Below are 17,857 nucleotides of genomic sequence, written 5' to 3' on the forward strand. Positions count from 1 at the left end.
TCGTTAATGTCGTCTTTATGTTATTGCGTATCGTTAATGTCGTCTTTGTGTTATTGCGTCGTTAATTATGTTATTGCGTATCGTTAATGTCGTCTTTATGTTATCGTTAATGCGTATCGTTAATGTCTTTATGTCTTTATGCTCTTTATCGTATCGTTAATGTCGTCTTTATGTTGTGCGTATCGTTAATGTCGTCTTTATGTTATTGCGTATCGTTAATGTCGTCTTTATGTTATTGCGTATTATCGTTAATGTCGTCTTTATGTTATTGCGTATCGTTAATGTCGTCTTTATGTTATTGCGTATCGTTAATGTGTCTTTATGTCTTCTTTTGCGTATCGTTAATGTCGTCTTGATGTTATTGCGTATGTTAATGTCGTCTTCATGTTATTGCGTATCGTTAATGTCGTCTTTATGTTATTGCGTATCGTTAATGTCGTCTTTGGTGTGCTTCTCAATGCACAAGCTCCTTGTTCCCCACTCCTATCAATAAAACAATTGTATTAAGTCATACAAAAGTGTTACTGTGCGTGAAGTTTAAAATGGATTTTGTCATTACTAAATGTGTAATGTGATATATTTTCAAATTAAACATTTTTAAAACCAAAAAAACATTTGATTAATAAAATATTTCATCAGTTGTCTTCCTCAAATGAAGTGGATGATGACGCAACCTTTGCGAGAGGGAGGGAATCTGATTTAATCAGTCCTCAACTCGTGGCTCAGTCATTTGGCAGGGCGGCAGGGTAGCCTAGTGGTTAGAGCGTTGGACTAGTAACTGAAAGGTTGCAAGATTGAATCCCGAGCTGACAAGGTAAAATCTGTCGTTCTGCCCCTGAACAAGGTAGTTAACCTACTGTTTCTAGGCTGTTGAAAATAACAATTAGTTCTTAACTGACATGTTAAGAACAAATTATAAAAATTTCAGTCAGTGGAGTTAAGTTAGCTGTGAGTTAGCCTGCCATGTCGCAGGTTATTTCTGAAGGATTGGGTGCCATAGAAATGTACCTGGCTAAAAGGTGAGCCACATTTGTACGACCAGTTAAACCAAGTTTAACTCAGAGTTGACCAAAGTTACCTTCTCTAACTCCTCAAACCTGCTTCGTAGTTTACCCCTCTGGACTAAGAGGCAATATCAATAGAGATTCTCCTTTGAAAATGATTTTTAGTCTGGGCCTAATGTTACAGAAAATATCAGACACTTATCTAAAGCAACCTACTGTATGGTAAGTGCACTCTTTTGTTGCTAGTGCCATGTGCCGACCAACAGAGCCCCACCACCACATGTTATAGACCGAAAATGGCTATGGGCTGTAGTGCTGTCTGTTCTGGCTCTGCACCCACACATAGAACGAAGTACAGACCAGGGCCGTATCCACACATAGAACAAAGTACAGACCAGGGCCGTATCCACACATAGAACAAAGTACAGACCAGGGCCGTATCCACACAATGAACAACGTACAGACCAGGGCCGTATCCACACATAGAACAACGTACAGACCAGGGCCGTATCCACACGATGAACAAAGTACAGACCAGGGCCGTATCCACACGATGAACAACGTACAGACCAGGGCCGTATCCACACGATGAACAAAGTACAGACCAGGGCCGTATCCACACGATGAACAACGTACAGACCAGGGCCGTATCCACACGATGAACAAAGTACAGACCAGGGCCGTATCCACACGATGAACAATGTACAGACCAGGGCCGTATCCACACGATGAACAACGTACAGACCAGGGCCGTATCCACACGATGAACAATGTACAGACCAGGGCCGTATCCACACGATGAACAATGTACAGACCAGGGCCGTATCCACACATAGAACAAAGTACAGACCAGGGCCGTATCCACACGATGAACAAAGTACAGACCAGGGCCGTATCCACGCGATGAACAAAGTACAGACCAGGGCCGTATCCACGCGATGAACAATGTACAGACCAGGGCCGTATCCACATGATGAACAACGTACAGACCAGGGCCGTATCCACACGATGAACAATGTACAGACCAGGGCCGTATCCACACGATGAACAATGTACAGACCAGGGCCGTATCCACACGATGAACAACGTACAAACCAGGGCCGTATCCACACAATGAACAAAGTATAGTAATGACCAGTGTTATTGAGACAGTCATCTATACAGTAATGACCAGTGTTATTGAGACGGTCCTCTATTGTAGTAATGACCAGTGTTACTGAGACAGTCCTCTACAGTAATAACCAGTGTTATTGAGACGGTCCTCTATGTAGTAATGACCGGTGTTATTGAGACGGTCCTCTATGTAGTTATGACCAGTGTTACTGAGACAGTCCTCTATGTAGTAATGACCAGTGTTATTGAGACGGTCCTCTATGTAGTAATGACCAGTGTTACTGAGACAGTCCTCTATGTAGTAATGACCAGTGTTATTGAGACGGTCCTCTATATAGTAATGACCGGTGTTATTGAGACGGTCCTCTATGTAGTAATGACCGGTGTTATTGAGACGGTCCTCTATGTAGTAATGACCAGTGTTATTGAGACAGTCATCTATGTAGTAATGACCAGAGTTATTGAGACGGTCCTCTATGTAGTAATGACCAGTGTTATTGAGACAGGCATCTATGTAGTAATGACCAGTGTTACTAAGACAGTCATCTATGTAGTAATGACCAGTGTTATTGAGACAGTCCTCTATGTAGTAATGACCAGTGTTATTGAGACGGTCCTCTATGTAGTAATGACCAGTGTTATTGAGACGGTCCTCTATGTAGTAATGACCGGTGTTATTGAGACGGTCCTCTATGTAGTAATGACCAGTGTTATTGAGACGGTCCTCTATGTAGTAATGACCAGTGTTATTGAGACGGTCCTCTATGTAGTAATGACCAGTGTTATTGAGACGGTCCTCTATGTAGTAATGACCAGTGTTACTGAGACGGTCCTCTATGTAGTAATGACCAGTGTTATTGAGACGGTCCTCTATGTAGTAATGACCAGTGTTATTGAGACGGTCCTCTATGTAGTAATGACCAGTGTTATTGAGACGGTCCTCTATGTAGTAATGACCAGTGTTATTGAGACGGTCCTCTATGTAGTAATGACCAGTGTTATTGAGACGGTCCTCTATGTAGTAATGACCAGTGTTATTGAGACGGTCCTCTATGTAGTAATGACCAGTGTTATTGAGACGGTCCTCTATGTAGTAATGACCAGTGTTATTGAGACGGTCCTCTATGTAGTAATGACCAGTGTTATTGAGACAGGCATCTATGTAGTAATGACCAGTGTTACTGAGACAGTCATCTATGTAGTAATGACCAGTGTTATTGAGACGGTCCTCTATGTAGTAATGACCAGTGTTATTGAGACGGTCCTCTATGTAGTAATGACCAGTGTTATTGAGACAGGGTCTATGTAGTAATGACCAGTGTTATTGAGACAGGCATCTATGTAGTAATGACCAGTGTTATTGAGACGGTCATCTATGTAGTAATGACCAGTGTTATTGAGACGGTCCTCTATGTAGTAATGACCAGTGTTATTGAGACGGTCCTCTATGTAGTAATGACCAGTGTTATTGAGACAGGGTCAATGTAGTAATGACCAGTGTTATTGAGACGGTCCTCTATGTAGTAATGACCAGTGTTATTGAGACAGGGTCTATGTAGTAATGACCAGTGTTACTGAGACAGTCATCTATGTAGTAATGACCAGTGTTATTGAGACGGTCCTCTATGTAGTAATGATCAGTGTTATTGAGACGGTCCTCTATGTAGTAATGATCAGTGTTATTGAGACGGTCCTCTATGTAGTAATGACCAGTGTTATTGAGACAGGGTCTATGTAGTAATGACCAGTGTTATTGAGACAGGCATCTATGTAGTAATGACCAGTGTTACTGAGACAGTCATCTATGTAGTAATGACCAGTGTTATTGAGACAGTCCTCTATGTAGTAATGACCAGTGTTATTGAGACGGTCCTCTATGTAGTAATGACCAGTGTTATTGAGACGGTCCTCTATGTAGTAATGACCAGTGTTATTGAGACGGTCCTCTATGTAGTAATGACCAGTGTTATTGAGACGGTCCTCTATGTAGTAATGACCAGTGTTATTGAGACAGTCATCTATGTAGTAATGACCAGTGTTATTGAGACGGTCCTCTATGTAGTAATGACCAGTGTTATTGAGACGGTCCTCTATGTAGTAATGACCAGTGTTATTGAGACAGTCATCTATGTAGTAATGACCAGTGTTATTGAGACGGTCCTCTATGTAGTAATGACCAGTGTTATTGAGACAGGCATCTATGTAGTAATGACCAGTGTTACTGAGACAGTCCTCTATGTAGTAATGACCAGTGTTATTGAGACAGTCCTCTATGTAGTAATGACCAGTGTTATTGAGACGGTCCTCTATGTAGTAATGACCAGTGTTATTGAGACGGTCCTCTATGTAGTAATGACCAGTGTTATTGAGACGGTCCTCTATGTAGTAATGACCAGTGTTATTGAGACAGTCCTCTATGTAGTAATGACCAGTGTTATTGAGACGGTCCTCTATGTAGTAATGACCAGTGTTATTGAGACGGTCCTCTATGTAGTAATGACCAGTGTTATTGAGACGGTCCTCTATGTAGTAATGACCAGTGTTACTGATACGGTCCTCTATGTAGTAATGACCAGTGTTATTGAGACGGTCCTCTATGTAGTAATGACCAGTGTTATTGAGACGGTCCTCTATGTAGTAATGACCAGTGTTATTGAGACGGTCCTCTATGTAGTAATGACCAGTGTTATTGAGACGGTCCTCTATGTAGTAATGACCAGTGTTATTGAGACGGTCTGCCTGATCCTGTAAGAGGGGAAGTGCCTCTCTCTCTCAATGTGCTGTCATGACCATCATTAATGCAGTGATTATGAGGAAGTTGGTGATGTTTCTGGGAGTGGCATGATGGTTAATGTCATCTCTTCTCTATTGCTGTGTCATTCCTCTCTGTAGGCACAGGGATCCTGTCTCCACTCCCAGAGGAAAACCCTCACTGGTGGAACGCCAACATGGTGTAAGTTCCAGGATTTGGTGTGTCTGTGTCCAGTTGATCTTTATAAAGGTGTAAGAAGACCTGCCACTGATGTTGTGCTTCCTCTCCAGGTTCATCCCCTACTGCTCTAGTGATGTGTGGAGTGGTGCCTCAGCCAAGACAGACCACAGTAAGACATGACTATTAGCCATTCTAATGTGTGTTTGCATTTTCTAATGGAGGTCAGTCAACCAAACACCCAATCAATAAATCAACCAAACACCCAATCAATAAATCAAACAATCAACCAAACACCCAATCAATAAATCAACCAATCAGCCAATACATCAATCAAATAATCAACCAATCAATCACCCAATCAACTAATCAATCAACCAAGCAACCAATAAAACAAGCAACCGATCAGCCAACCAACCAAGATATTAATCGATCATTCAATCAATTAACTTAAACATATTTTCCTAGAGGGAAATTGGTTATTTCATTGAGTCATCCATGATAGACATAGGATAGGTAGGTATGTTGTGTGCATTGTGTTGGTCACTCTGCACTCAATGTATTGTGTTGGTGACTGACTGTCTGTCTGCGTGCCGTCTGTGTGCAGGTGGCTACGCCTTCATGGGGTCTCTGATCATTCAGGAGGTCGTGAAGGATCTGCTGACCAAGGGGCTTGACAACGCCAAGGTTCTACTACTGGCTGGCAGCAGGTGGGTGGGGCCCCATGTTGGTGTGGGTGTGTCTGTGTTAACGTAATGTAAATATGTTTAATTAACTGGAACTGTGTGTCACTAGAGATTAAAGTGAGTGAGTGTGTCTGTTTGTACCTGTGTGTGTTTGTATCGATTCCTGTGTGTGTGTGTGTCCATGCTTGTGTGTGTGTGTGTGTGTGTGTGTGTGTCCATGCTTGTGTGTGTGTGTCCATGCTTGTGTGTGTGTGTGTGTCCATGCTTGTGTGTGTGTGTGTGTGTCCATGCTTGTGTGTGTGTGTGTGTCCATGCTTGTGTGTGTGTGTGTGTCCATGCCAGTGTGTGTGCATCTATGCCTGTGTGTGCATTATCTGTGTGTCTCTTCTCTACCCCACAGTGCGGGAGGGACGGGGTCCTGTTGAACGTGGACCCTGTGGCTGAGCTGCTGGAGGGGTTGGGGCACCCTGGGATCCAGGTGAGGGGTCTGGCTGACTCGGGCTGGTTCCTGGACAACAAGCAGTACCGATCTACTGACTGTCACGACACCATCAGCTGTGCCCCCACGGAGGCCATCAAGAGAGGCATCAAGTAAGAGAGCACTCCACCACTATAGCTGCAGTCTCTGGGACCATATTCACAATCTCAGATTAGGGGTGCTGATATATGATCAGTTTTCCAACTTTTAGATCATATTCAATAAAATCATATGGATAGGGAGGACTGATCCTAGATCGGCACTCCTATTCTGAACTGCTTTCTGAGTGGTTCGGGCCAGAGTGTTTCTCATGGCCCAGTGGCCTGATCAGGATAAGCTATAGGCCCTAGTTGTACTGTACTGTGTCGCTTCATTGTTAAATGGATTGAAAATATTGAACCCCCTCGTCTAAGGCTGCATTTACACAGCTCAATAATTGGCAAAAGATCTGATCTGATTGGGATGTTTGTGTAAACACAGCCTGAGAGATCTGATCTGATTGGGATGCTTGTGTAAACACAGCCTTAGAGATTTGATCTGATCGGGATGCTTGTGTAAACGCAACCTTAGAGATCTGATTGAGATGCTTGTGTAAACACAACCTTAGAGATCTGATCTGATCATGATGCTTGTGTAAATACAGCCTTAGAGATTTGATCTGATCGGGCTTCTTATGTAGACTCATGCTTAGTAGCCTATTCTTCAGGTCCTATATGAACTGACACTGTAAGATGTTGAACACTGACCTCTTGTCACCAGGTACTGGGGCAGCGTTGTGCCAGAGAGGTGTAGACAGGTCCACCTGGGGGAGGAGTGGAACTGTTTCTTTGGCTACAGAGTGTTCCCCTCCATAAAGAGTGAGTGCTAGCAAAGGTTAATTAATTCATTTGTGAATTTGCACAGATATCTGTGTATGTCTCTGTGTGTCAGTGTGTTCATTATGGAGCCTGAGCCTGTGCATGCGTTTGTGTGTGTGTGTTCACTTTTGCATACATTACAACCTCCCTCCACACAGGCCCAGTGTTCGTGGTCCAGTGGTTGTTCGACGAGGCCCAGCTGACCGTGGACAACATCCATCTGACCGGTCAGCCCGTCCAGGAGGGGCAGTGGCGGTACATCCAGAACCTAGGCATCGAGCTGAGGAACACGCTCAAAGATGTCCCGTAAGCACCTGCAAATTTAGAGTTACTCTTACAGCAAATTTAGAGTTACTCTTACAGCAAATTTACAGTTACTCTTACAACAAACTTACAGTAACTCATACAACAAACTTACAGTAACTCATACAGCAAACTTACAGTAACTCTTACAACAAACTTACAGTAACTCTTACAGCAAACTTACAGTAACTCTTACATCAAACTTACAGTAACTCTTACAGCAAACTTACAGTAACTCTTACATCAAACTTACAGTAACTCTTACAGCAAACTTACAGTAACTCTTACAGCAAACTTACAGTAACTCTTACAGCAAACTTACAGTTACTCATACAGCAAACTTACAGTAACTCTTACAGCAAAAGATTGACAGACAGACAGTGTGTCAAGGTTATGCTGCCAACTGTGTTCAACAAGTCTCATGTATTTGCATACATTTTCAGGGCCATGTTTGCTCCAGCTTGCCTCTCACATGAAGTCATCACAAGGAAGTAAGTATCAATCTCTCTGTCTTTCATCTTCCACCTGGGTCATGTTCAGTTGGGCACATCGTATATAAAGGCTTTACAACAGAAAATGAAAATTGTGTTGTAATTGGACACATTTATCACTTGGTTTTTAAACTTTCTTCAAACCTGGGTTGCGTTCAGTAGGGCACACCATATACAAAAAAAACATTTTGAAACAAAAAATGGAAATCTGTGTTGTTATTGGACAAATCTAAATAGTACCTCCACCTTTCACTGCTTTTTCCCTACTGAACACCATTCTAATTAGAGAGAGATATGTGTGATGTCTCTGTTAATTTTTATTGTTTACCTTACTTGCTTTGGCAATGTTAACACATGTTTCCCATGCCAATAAAGCCCCTTGAATTGAATTGAATTGATAATTCTGTGTCAGCTAGCTGTTTATTGTGACGTGATCTAACAGTGCCCTCTTGTGGCTGGTCTGTTACAGTTACTGGATCGACGTTCAGGTCAAAGGCACCTCCCTTCCCCGAGCCCTGCACTGCTGGGACCGCAGTCTCCAAGACAACAGCCGGAACAACAAGGCCCCGCCCAAGGGCTGCCCCGTCCATTTGATTGACAGCTGCCCCTGGCCACACTGCAACCCCACCTGCCCCACCATCCGGGACCAGTTCACGGGCCAGGAGATGAACGTGATCCAGTTCCTCATGCACATGGGCTTTGACGTGCAGAAGATGGCCCAGCAGCAGGGAATGGACCCCAGCAAGCTACTGGGGATGCTGAGCAGTGGGAGCTAAGGAGACAGGAGTAAAGTCTTAGTACAGTAGACTAAACCAGGGGGCTATGGGGCCAAATCCTAACTTTGAGATCCCAGAATTTTTTTTTTTTAAATACTTGTTTTAATCTCCGGTTGACATCAATGTTTGATTTAAAGGGATAGTTCACTTTTGGGGGAGTGGGGGGATTTTAGCTTATTTTTAACTTGAAGTATCCTTTTAAGCAAAAGACTTGAGTTTTGTGTGGATCTCAAGGTAGGATTCGACACCAAGTCTGGTCCCCACATCTGATACCTCCAGCTCTGCTCCCCATGTTCCCTGTCCCCATCCCATTCACCTCAGCCCTAACCTCAGTCACACCTAAGGGCTACAGTCTGACCCCTGACCCTCACCCCCAACCCACCCGACAGAGCCTCTCACAACCCAGTACTATTAGGAGTACTAGGGCAAACACTCCACATAGACAAGGCACACCTCTCTGCTACTCTCCTTAAATTATCTTTTGGTTGGGAAAGAAAAAGAATAATCACGAATGTAATCCAGTTTTAAGGATGCTCATTGTTTAGTTGCTATTTGCTCTGTTTGTTTTTTTGTTTTTTACCTTAACTTTTATCCTGTGTCGGTTGTTTTTAATTGTGTCATTGTTAAAAAGGCAGCAATGACTTAAGGAAGTGTTTTAAAGGAGTCTATGTAAAATATATGAAGTAAACACAATGCTTAAGTCTGTCTAACTGTGGGTCTCTTCTACCATAGCATTTTCTCCTCAAGTCAAGAACAGGCGCATACACACATTAAAGGTGTGGAAAGCACTGGACAAGTAGTCCTTCTCTAAGGAGGAGGCAGTGACTGCTTCCCAAATGCCACCCTATTCCCTATATAGTGCACTACTTTTGACCAGGCACTAGGGTGGCACTAGGGTGCCATTTGGGATGCAACAATAACATGGAAATAACTGTGGATTATTCAGTGAGGTGAAACGTTCAGAATGTTACAGATAGAAATGGAACGAATAGATCAGACACGATTCCCAATATTAACTTGCCAGATATCACATCTACACAACACATATCTATCTGAACGTTCTGTAACCCTTGCACCCTCCTGAACAGGGTCAGTATTTACCCCGTCTCATCTCCAAAGCAGTGGAGGGTTGGGAAAAGAGTGGAAAGAGAGAGGCAGGATGAGAAAGGAAGAATGCAGCAACCCAGCTCTCACCGCTGATCATCACCACAGCACACTGTAACAACAACTGCATCAGACTGTTCTTAATGTGATGCTAGGCAACACATGAAACAAATCACCAGCTGGCTGACAGTTTGTTACTCCATGGCTTGATGCGGTATCATAAAGGCATAACGGCTGCAACCCGGAATTGACCAGTCAGATTGCGAGACCGGAATGAACCTTTATATAATGAGCAATACACGTTCAGGTTCATTTGAAAACCGCAGGAATTGTATGAGGACCAATGAGAACTTAGACACAACCACCAAAGGTAGTGATTGGGTGTCACCTATTGGCAATTGGAGGAACATCATGAAAGTTCAACCAAAGGTTTCTCACGGGGCTTCCAACTAAAGAAATTATGATTCAGATGGTTGTGGTACAGAAGAGTCCATTATACCGGTAACTACAGTCCTTACCTTGACACAGGTAGACATGGTTCAGATCCTAAAGGTATTGAACACAGAAACAGAATTCTAGAGGAATTCTAGAGGAATTCTGATTCTATGATTGACCATAAAGTAGGATCTCATTTCCACACCGTGCCAGTCTAGAGTTCTACGGTGCTCTCCCTGATTTGTGGTGCTCAGATGGGTCTCAGTGCTGGTGGGCCTTGATTTAGCATGTGTGGCACAATGGAAACAATAAAATAGTCCCAAAAGTGCAAGCCACTCACCCTCCCAGCTAACACTCCTCCACGCAGGCTCAATCAAACACTCAAAGTATCTGAAAATGAAACAAAAACTGCATGAATCCAGGTTCTGTAGGTCACTCACACAGGCCCACTAATAGTTAATCTATACCACAGTGCCAATGCATGTAGTCCTCTTTACCTCTCAACAGAATCATCAGCTATACTCCTTTTTAGTCAGCCATGACAGTTTCCATGCATACAGTATATCACCGCATCAGAAGGTGAACTACACATTAGATGGGCTTTGTTGAACAACAAACTGTAGAATCAATGCAATTTCCATTCAAATGGAGAAGAACATCACATACTGGATTCTTTTGTCTGAGTGTATAGGTTATTTTTAAGTGTTCACTATTGTAACTCCTTCTCTTTATATTTTGTAATAGAAAATCACTTTTTAATATAATGATAATGTTGTATGTACTGTAATGCTCAATGTTAAGTCATATGAACGATGTTTTAAAGGACCTCTCAGCAGATGCCAGAGAAGGAAAGGTATTACTCATTGTCATTTTGTTCTGTAACATATTTTTTAACAGAGAACTCAAGCTACATTGGTAATTTACATATTTATTTTGTTATGTAAATCATATTTATAAGTGCTATATTCACAGAGAAGTGATTCTTTGTAAATTGTAAATATATTGCTGTTTTTTTTCTCTTTGTGTTGATTGCAAGTCTTTGTATCAGACTTTAAAGAAAGGACACATTACAATTATTTCAAAAGAAACTTTTTCTTGTTGTCTTTTTGATGTCTTCACCATTCTGCCTCAATCTACAGTACCAATAGTGGACTCCTTGACTCACACAGTACACGCACATATGAATTAGGGTAGAAACTGATAGTGTAGATAGTGTCTATTTTGAAGTTTTACTTTCCCTACCTACCTTATTTTAAATGCACTTACATAGTTCTGGCTAAGTGTCTGCTAAATGGTTCAAATGTAGAAACTCAACATCTTATCAGGCTTTTATTTGATTTACAAATGAATTTCAATTAGTTACTATACCTTGACTGTCACATGAAACTCAATCTCAAAACTCAGCTCAAAGCTGGTAGCTACTAGTATCTCATGTATAATCATCCCTAGGACCTGTATATAACTGCTGGCCCAAATGGCCGTCTTGGGCTCTTTTCCCTGTCATTACGTTGGGGATAAATGCCAGGCAGTCTCCCAGTGAGAGACTGAGCATGATAGAGAGAGACAGAAAAAGAGAGAGAGAGAATGAGAAAGAGAGAGTCTGACTCTAAGTAAGTTCCCTCTGTCCCAGAAACACGACTCTCCACGCTGGTGCCTGATGGGGGCGGACCTGGACATGTGGGCTCCCACCCCATTCCTCTGTGGAATATAGTCCCCTATTTATAGACCCGGCCTGGCCCATAACCCTGAGCTGGGCAGAGCAGTCATTTAAATAACTTTCCCTGGCAGCCTATGGGGCACATACTGTCATGTAGGAGAGAGAGGGTGTGTGTGTGTATTTGAGAGAGAGAGAACACATCAGGAGAGAGAGGGTGAGAGGCAGTGGGAGAGAGAAATAGCGTGTGAGAGAGAGACAGAGAAGAAGAGAGGGAGAAAGAGGGAGGGAGGGAGAGAGTGAAATAGCGTGTGAGAGAGAGAGACAGAGAAGAAGAGAGGGAGAAAGAGGGACACGAGACAGAGATCAGACTGGACTTTTCCATGGAGCTTAGGTCCTGGCAGTGGAAGGATTACAAGGACAGAGCTGATCAGTATTGGACCTTGACAAGCCTGGTACAGCTGCCCGCATGGGACACAGGACTACAACCAGAACAACCTGACCCCCCCCGGTCTATAATGGGTTATTATCGGAGCACTCCCCCATGCTCATGTAACTGTACTGCGTTTGAATGAGCCTGTTGATGGATTGTTGGGCTCTGGATCTCTGGAGTGACGTGTTGGGAGCGAGGAACTTGTTGCGCTTCCATAACCTGAAGGAGAAGTGAATGACAAGACCCTTTGTGACTGAGTTGGACTTTTCAGTTAAAACACAAGGGTAATGTTATATCTGGCCACCGTCAATCTCGATCTGTGACTTTATCTCGATATGTGATTATTGATACAAGCATCTGTAAGAAACTAGACAGATCACTTGGGTCAACATTAAATTATTACCGTTAGAGAAGCAAAGAAGTTACCAGATTTGATGTTGAGAATCCAAAATTGCTAAACTGTTGACAGGGAAGATGAAATCAGCACTGCTCAAGGCTCTGACTGCGTTGTAAGTTGAACACCATTGTGGCCGACTGTAACCTGATCTCCAACACACTGCAGTAATTACAAGGTGCATGCAGGGAAACATAAAGAGAGATTTGTAATTAGACCTGTCTATAAAAAGAGCCAGGCAAAGGGCGAGGTCCCCACACACAGAGAGAGAAAGGGGGAGAGTCAGGCCAAGGACACCCAACTTGGAGGGAGGGAGGGGGGCTGTCTGGAGGCATAGGAAGGAGGCTGCCTGGGGGCAAAGGAAAGAGGCTGCCTGGGGGCATTGTGGGGTGTAAGTGACACCCAGACCCCCAAGGCGGGGGCAACGACACCTAACCTGAAGGGAAGGAGGCTGCCTGGAGTCACCATTGGGAAGAAGATACACCCAGACAGCTTTTGGCAATTAGGGGACAGGAGGTGTGACCATGGACCCCCAAGGCGGACACTACCTGAACAAGGCGGCGGTGCTGTCTCCTCTAGGAGCGGCCCGTATGCTCCAGCTCCTCCTGGGCTGCACCATCATAGCCCTGGTGGCCCACAGCGCTGGATACAACCACGCCTATGGTATCTACTGCATGTTTGTGTGGTGCTTCTGCTTCGCCATGACCCTGCTGGTGTTCACCATGGATGTGACACGCCTCCCCTGCTGCATGCCCATTTCCTGGGACAACCTCACTGTGGCGTTCGCCATGCTCGCCACACTCATGTATGTCGCCGCCTCCGTCGTCTACCCCGTCTACTTCCTGCGCTCTCAGTGCTCCAAGTCGGACGGGGGCTGCGAGGTGCGCAACTACCGCATCGCTGTCACCGTGTGCTCCAGTTTCTGCTGCTTCGCCTATGCGGCTGAGGTGTTCCTGACCCGGGCCAAACCCGGCCATGTGGTGGGCTACATGGCCACTATGTCAGGCCTGCTCAAGGTGGTCCAGGCCTTCGTGGCCTGCATTATATTCGGGGCCTTGGCCAACGGCAGCGAGTACAACCGCCACATCCCCACTCATTACTGCGTGGTGGTCTACAGCCTGTGCTTCTCCATCACCGTGGTCGTGATCGCTGTGACCGTGTCGGGAAAAGCCTCGGCTCTGCCCCTGCGTTTCCCCTTCGACCGCTTCGTGATCATCTACACGTTCCTGGCGACGTTGCTGTACCTGAGCGCCGCCCTGGTGTGGCCCATCTTTAGCTTCGACAGGAAGTATGGCACGCCGGGTCGCCCCGACGGCTGTCCCTGGGAGAACTGTCCCTGGGACAGCAAGCTGGTGGTGGCGGTGTTCACCCATGTCAACATGGTGCTGTACTTCAGCGACCTAATCTACTCCCAGAGGATCCGCTTTGTCTCCCACTCTGCTGCTTGAGGACCCTTCCCACCTTCCTCGCTCCACTCCGCTGCTTGAGGACCCCTTCACCCTGCACTCTGCTGCCTGAGGATCCCTCCACCCTCCTCACTCCACTCCGCTGCTTGAGGACCCCTCCACCCTCCACTCTGATGCCTGAGGACCCCTCCACTCTGATGCCTGAGGACCCCTCCACCTTCCTGCTCCACTCCGCTGCTTGAGGACCCCTCCACCCTCCACTCTGATGCCTGAGGACCCCTCCACCTGATGCCTCTTCACCCTCCTCACTCCACTCTGCTGCCTGAGGACCCCTCCACCCTCCTCACTCCACTCTGCTGCCTGAGGACCCCTCCACCCTCCTCACTCCACGCTGATGCCTGAGGACCACTCTTCACTCCTGGGGACCCCTCTACCCTCCTCAGTCCTGGGGACCCCTCTATCCTCCTCAGTCCTGGGGACCCCTCTACCCTCCTCAGTCCTGGGGACCCCTCCAGTCCTGGGGACTCCTCACTCCTGGGGTGAATCTCAAAAGTTTTTTCCTCGGTTCCTCATTGGACACGGCATACGAGGTAAGGGAGGAGAGCATTGAAGAAGACAAGAGGCGATACGATATTTGAATGGACTTCTGCCTCGCTCTGACGTTGTGAGGAGGCGTGGAGAGGGGATCCTGGAGGAATAGAGGGTATAGACTTTTGAGTTGCACCCCTGGCCTTCAGAGACAGACAGAGACCACACTGGAAATGACACACAGCATCTCCACTCAAGTGCCTCTGAATGCCCCATGCCTACTACAGATTACATATCGCCTCAATGATGTTATGGCCTTGTGCCTTGATGTGTCTTTCTTAACATCAGTGTTGTCTTTCTTAACATCAGTGTTGTGTCATTCTTAACATCAGTGTTGTGTCTTTCTTAACATCAGTGTTGTGTCTTTCTTAACATCAGTGTTGTGTCTTTCTTAACATCAGTGTTGTCTTTCTTAACATCAGTGTTGTGTCTTTCTTAACATCAGTGTTGTCTTTCTTAACATCAGTGTTGTGTCTTTCTAAACATCAGTGTTATGTATTTCTTAACATCAGTGTTGTCTTTCTTAACATCAGTGCTGTGCCTTTCTTAACATCAGTGTTACATCTTTCTTAACATCAGTGCTGTGCCCTGACCTTCGTTTTATTTGGTTAGGTCATGATGTCAGTTGGGCATTCTATTTTTTGTTTTCTATGTTTCTTTATTTCTATGTTTTGGCCGGGTATGGTTCTCAATCAGGGACAGCTGTCTATCGTTGTCCTGATTGGGAATCCTTAGGTAGCCCTTATTCCCTCCTTTCAGTGTGGGTAGTTAACTTTGTTTGTCACTGGGGCCCCTGTAAGCGTCATGGTTGTGTCTTTAGTTTGTTGTTTTGTTAGTGACATTTTAAAATAAAATAAAAATATCTGGGGTGCTCACCACGGTGGGCACTTCGGTCCACTTCGTTTTCAGTGTTATGTCTTTCTTAACAATAGTATTGTCTTTCTGAACACCAGTGCTGTGTCTTAACATCAGTGCTGTGTCTTAACATCAGTGTTGTCTTTCTGAACACAGTGCTGTGTCTTAACATCAGTGTTGCCTTTCTCTCATGCTGTGTCTTTCTGAACATCATGCCAATGAACATCAGTGCTGTGTCTTTCTGGACATCAGTGCTGTTCTTAACATCAGTGTTGCCTTTTGAACATCAGTGTGTGTCTTAACATCAGTGTTACATCTTAACATTGTGTTGTGTCTTAACTTTCTTAACATCAGTGCTGTGTCTTTCTTAACATCAGTGTTATCTTTCTTAACATCAGTGTTTACATCTTAACATCAGTGCTGTGTCTTTCTTAACATCAGTGTTACATCTTAACATTAGTTTCTTTGTGTCTTAACATCAGACCTTAGAGAGGTTATATCTTAACATCAGTTGTCTTTCTTAACATCAGTGTTATCTTTCTTAACATCAGTGTTACATCTTAACATTAGCGTTTGTCTTAACATTAGGGTTATATCTTAACATCAGTGTTACATCACATTGGTGTTATGTGGGGTTATGTCTTTTGTTTTCTAACATAACATCAGTTACATCTTAACATCAGTGCTGTGTCTTTCTTAACATCAGTGTTAGTGCTGTGTCTTTCTTAACATCAGTGTTATCTTTCTTAACATCAGTGCTGTGTCTTTGTTTATGTCTTAACATCAGTGCTGTGTCTTTCTTAACATCAGTGTTATCTTTCTTAACATCAGTGTTACATCTTAACATCAGTGCTGTGTCTTAACATTCGGGTTATGTCTTAACATCAGTGCTGTGTCTTTCTTAACATCAGTGTTATCTTTCTTAACATCTTTCTTAACATCAGTGTCTTTCTTAACATCATCTTTCTTAACATCATACATCTTAACATCAGTGCTGTGTCTTTCTTAACATCAGTGTTATCTTTCTTAACATCAGTGTTACATCTTAACATCAGTGTTGTGTCTTAACATTAGGGTTGTGTCTTAACATCAGTGTTGTGTCTTAACATCAGTGTTATCTTTCTTAACATCAGTGTTACATCTTAACATTAGTGTTGTGTCTTAAGATTAGGGTTATGTCTTAACATCAGTGTTGTGTCTTAACATCAGTGTATTTATTAACATTATTATCAGTAGTATCAGTATTATAATCTCTCAGAGAAACCTGAGACAAGGGCCAGCACTGTTGTAGGCACTCTGTCTAATGGTGCAGTACATTGGTTTAATTCAGAGCTTTGAACGTGTTGGGCGACATTTTCGTAGTGCAAAAAAGCGATGTGCTAAATGCGAAAGAACTCTGTAAACCTCATAAACTGGCAGTCTGATTTAAACTGAAACTTTTCCTCTACAATCTGTGTCATAAAGAAGCTATTATTTAAAAGGTTTAGTAAACCGAGCAATGAAAATGTAGTCGCCTTCTAATAATGCACATTGTTGAAAAACATTTTCAAGATTATAACGAGGTTTATGGTCATTTCTGTACTTTGCTTTTGTTCTATGAACATGTCGGCCATTATGTATTGAAGGACGTCGTAAATCATCACTGGGTTGTTTTTGTCTTGAAATAGTCTGTTTAATTTATTGTGTTTCAAGAAACTTTTAATCTTAACTAAGATGTTTTTTTTAAATAATGACAATAATATATAAAACATGTAATGTGTAGTGTGTTGAATTGGCTTTCCATCATTGAGTACTTTTGGTGTGTATACTAACATCCAACTGCATGTTTCAACTTCAGCTCCTCTTGTTTTAGTCCAAGTTCAGTCAGTGTGTAGATTCATTATGAGCTGAATGTGTATCACCTGTCAATACGAAATTGGTAATATATAGTATGTGTGAGTGTGTGAGTGTGTAAGGGGAGGTTATGGAATTGACTGCATAGGTACAGCTACCACTATTTGATATGTGATGTCTGCACTGCAAAACATCCCTGAACACTGTATTCTAATGACAACCATGCAATGTACTCAGTGATTTAAACCGATAGAAAAGTTCTGAAACTTGTGAATATTCAAAATGTCATTAAAATGAACAGATTGTTTAGTCTGTGCACCTGTTCATCTCTTTCCCCTTGTCTCCACCTTCGTGAACAGTGGGCTGCCGACTAGCTAGTAATAGGCATAAACATTACTGATGCATCTAGTCAATCAGATGTATTAGGTTTTGTTTCTGACACAAAATGCTGCTCTGTCAGAGGATCTGTGATCTTACATTTTTATAGCATTATAGCCTGTGATGTATGGACTGGTTTA

At 43.6% G+C, this 17,857-nt stretch overlaps 2 protein-coding genes across 2 annotated transcripts in view; both read left to right on the top strand.

Moving 5' to 3' along the window:
- The window catches only part of LOC135553854 (palmitoleoyl-protein carboxylesterase notum1a-like), an 18,588-nt gene extending 9,590 nt beyond the window's left edge, over positions 1 to 8,998 (top strand). The window contains exons 4-11 of the mRNA XM_064985785.1: positions 5,010 to 5,070; positions 5,160 to 5,218; positions 5,654 to 5,765; positions 6,141 to 6,323; positions 6,970 to 7,067; positions 7,226 to 7,373; positions 7,814 to 7,861; positions 8,331 to 8,998. Of these exons, the coding sequence (XP_064841857.1) occupies positions 5,010 to 5,070; positions 5,160 to 5,218; positions 5,654 to 5,765; positions 6,141 to 6,323; positions 6,970 to 7,067; positions 7,226 to 7,373; positions 7,814 to 7,861; positions 8,331 to 8,637 (1,016 nt within the window). The 3' untranslated portion in view covers positions 8,638 to 8,998. The remainder of the gene's footprint in view (positions 1 to 5,009; positions 5,071 to 5,159; positions 5,219 to 5,653; positions 5,766 to 6,140; positions 6,324 to 6,969; positions 7,068 to 7,225; positions 7,374 to 7,813; positions 7,862 to 8,330) is intronic.
- A 3,953-nt stretch (positions 8,999 to 12,951) lies between these two features.
- LOC135553767 (myeloid-associated differentiation marker-like protein 2) lies at positions 12,952 to 14,226 on the top strand. Its single transcript, XM_064985710.1, has one exon. The coding sequence runs from the start codon at positions 13,182 to 13,184 to the stop codon at positions 14,103 to 14,105; it is 924 nt and encodes a 307-aa protein (XP_064841782.1). The 5' UTR covers positions 12,952 to 13,181; the 3' UTR covers positions 14,106 to 14,226.
- The last annotated feature ends 3,631 nt before the right edge of the window (positions 14,227 to 17,857 follow it).

Source organism: Oncorhynchus masou, chromosome 14 (genome assembly GCF_036934945.1).
Source record: "Oncorhynchus masou masou isolate Uvic2021 chromosome 14, UVic_Omas_1.1, whole genome shotgun sequence".
NCBI lineage: Eukaryota > Metazoa > Chordata > Actinopteri > Salmoniformes > Salmonidae > Oncorhynchus > Oncorhynchus masou.

Coding starts and splice junctions, on each gene's coding strand:
- LOC135553767 (XM_064985710.1), top strand. CDS start 13,182: ATGGACCCCCAAGGCGGACACTACCTGAACAAGGCGGCGGTGCTGTCT.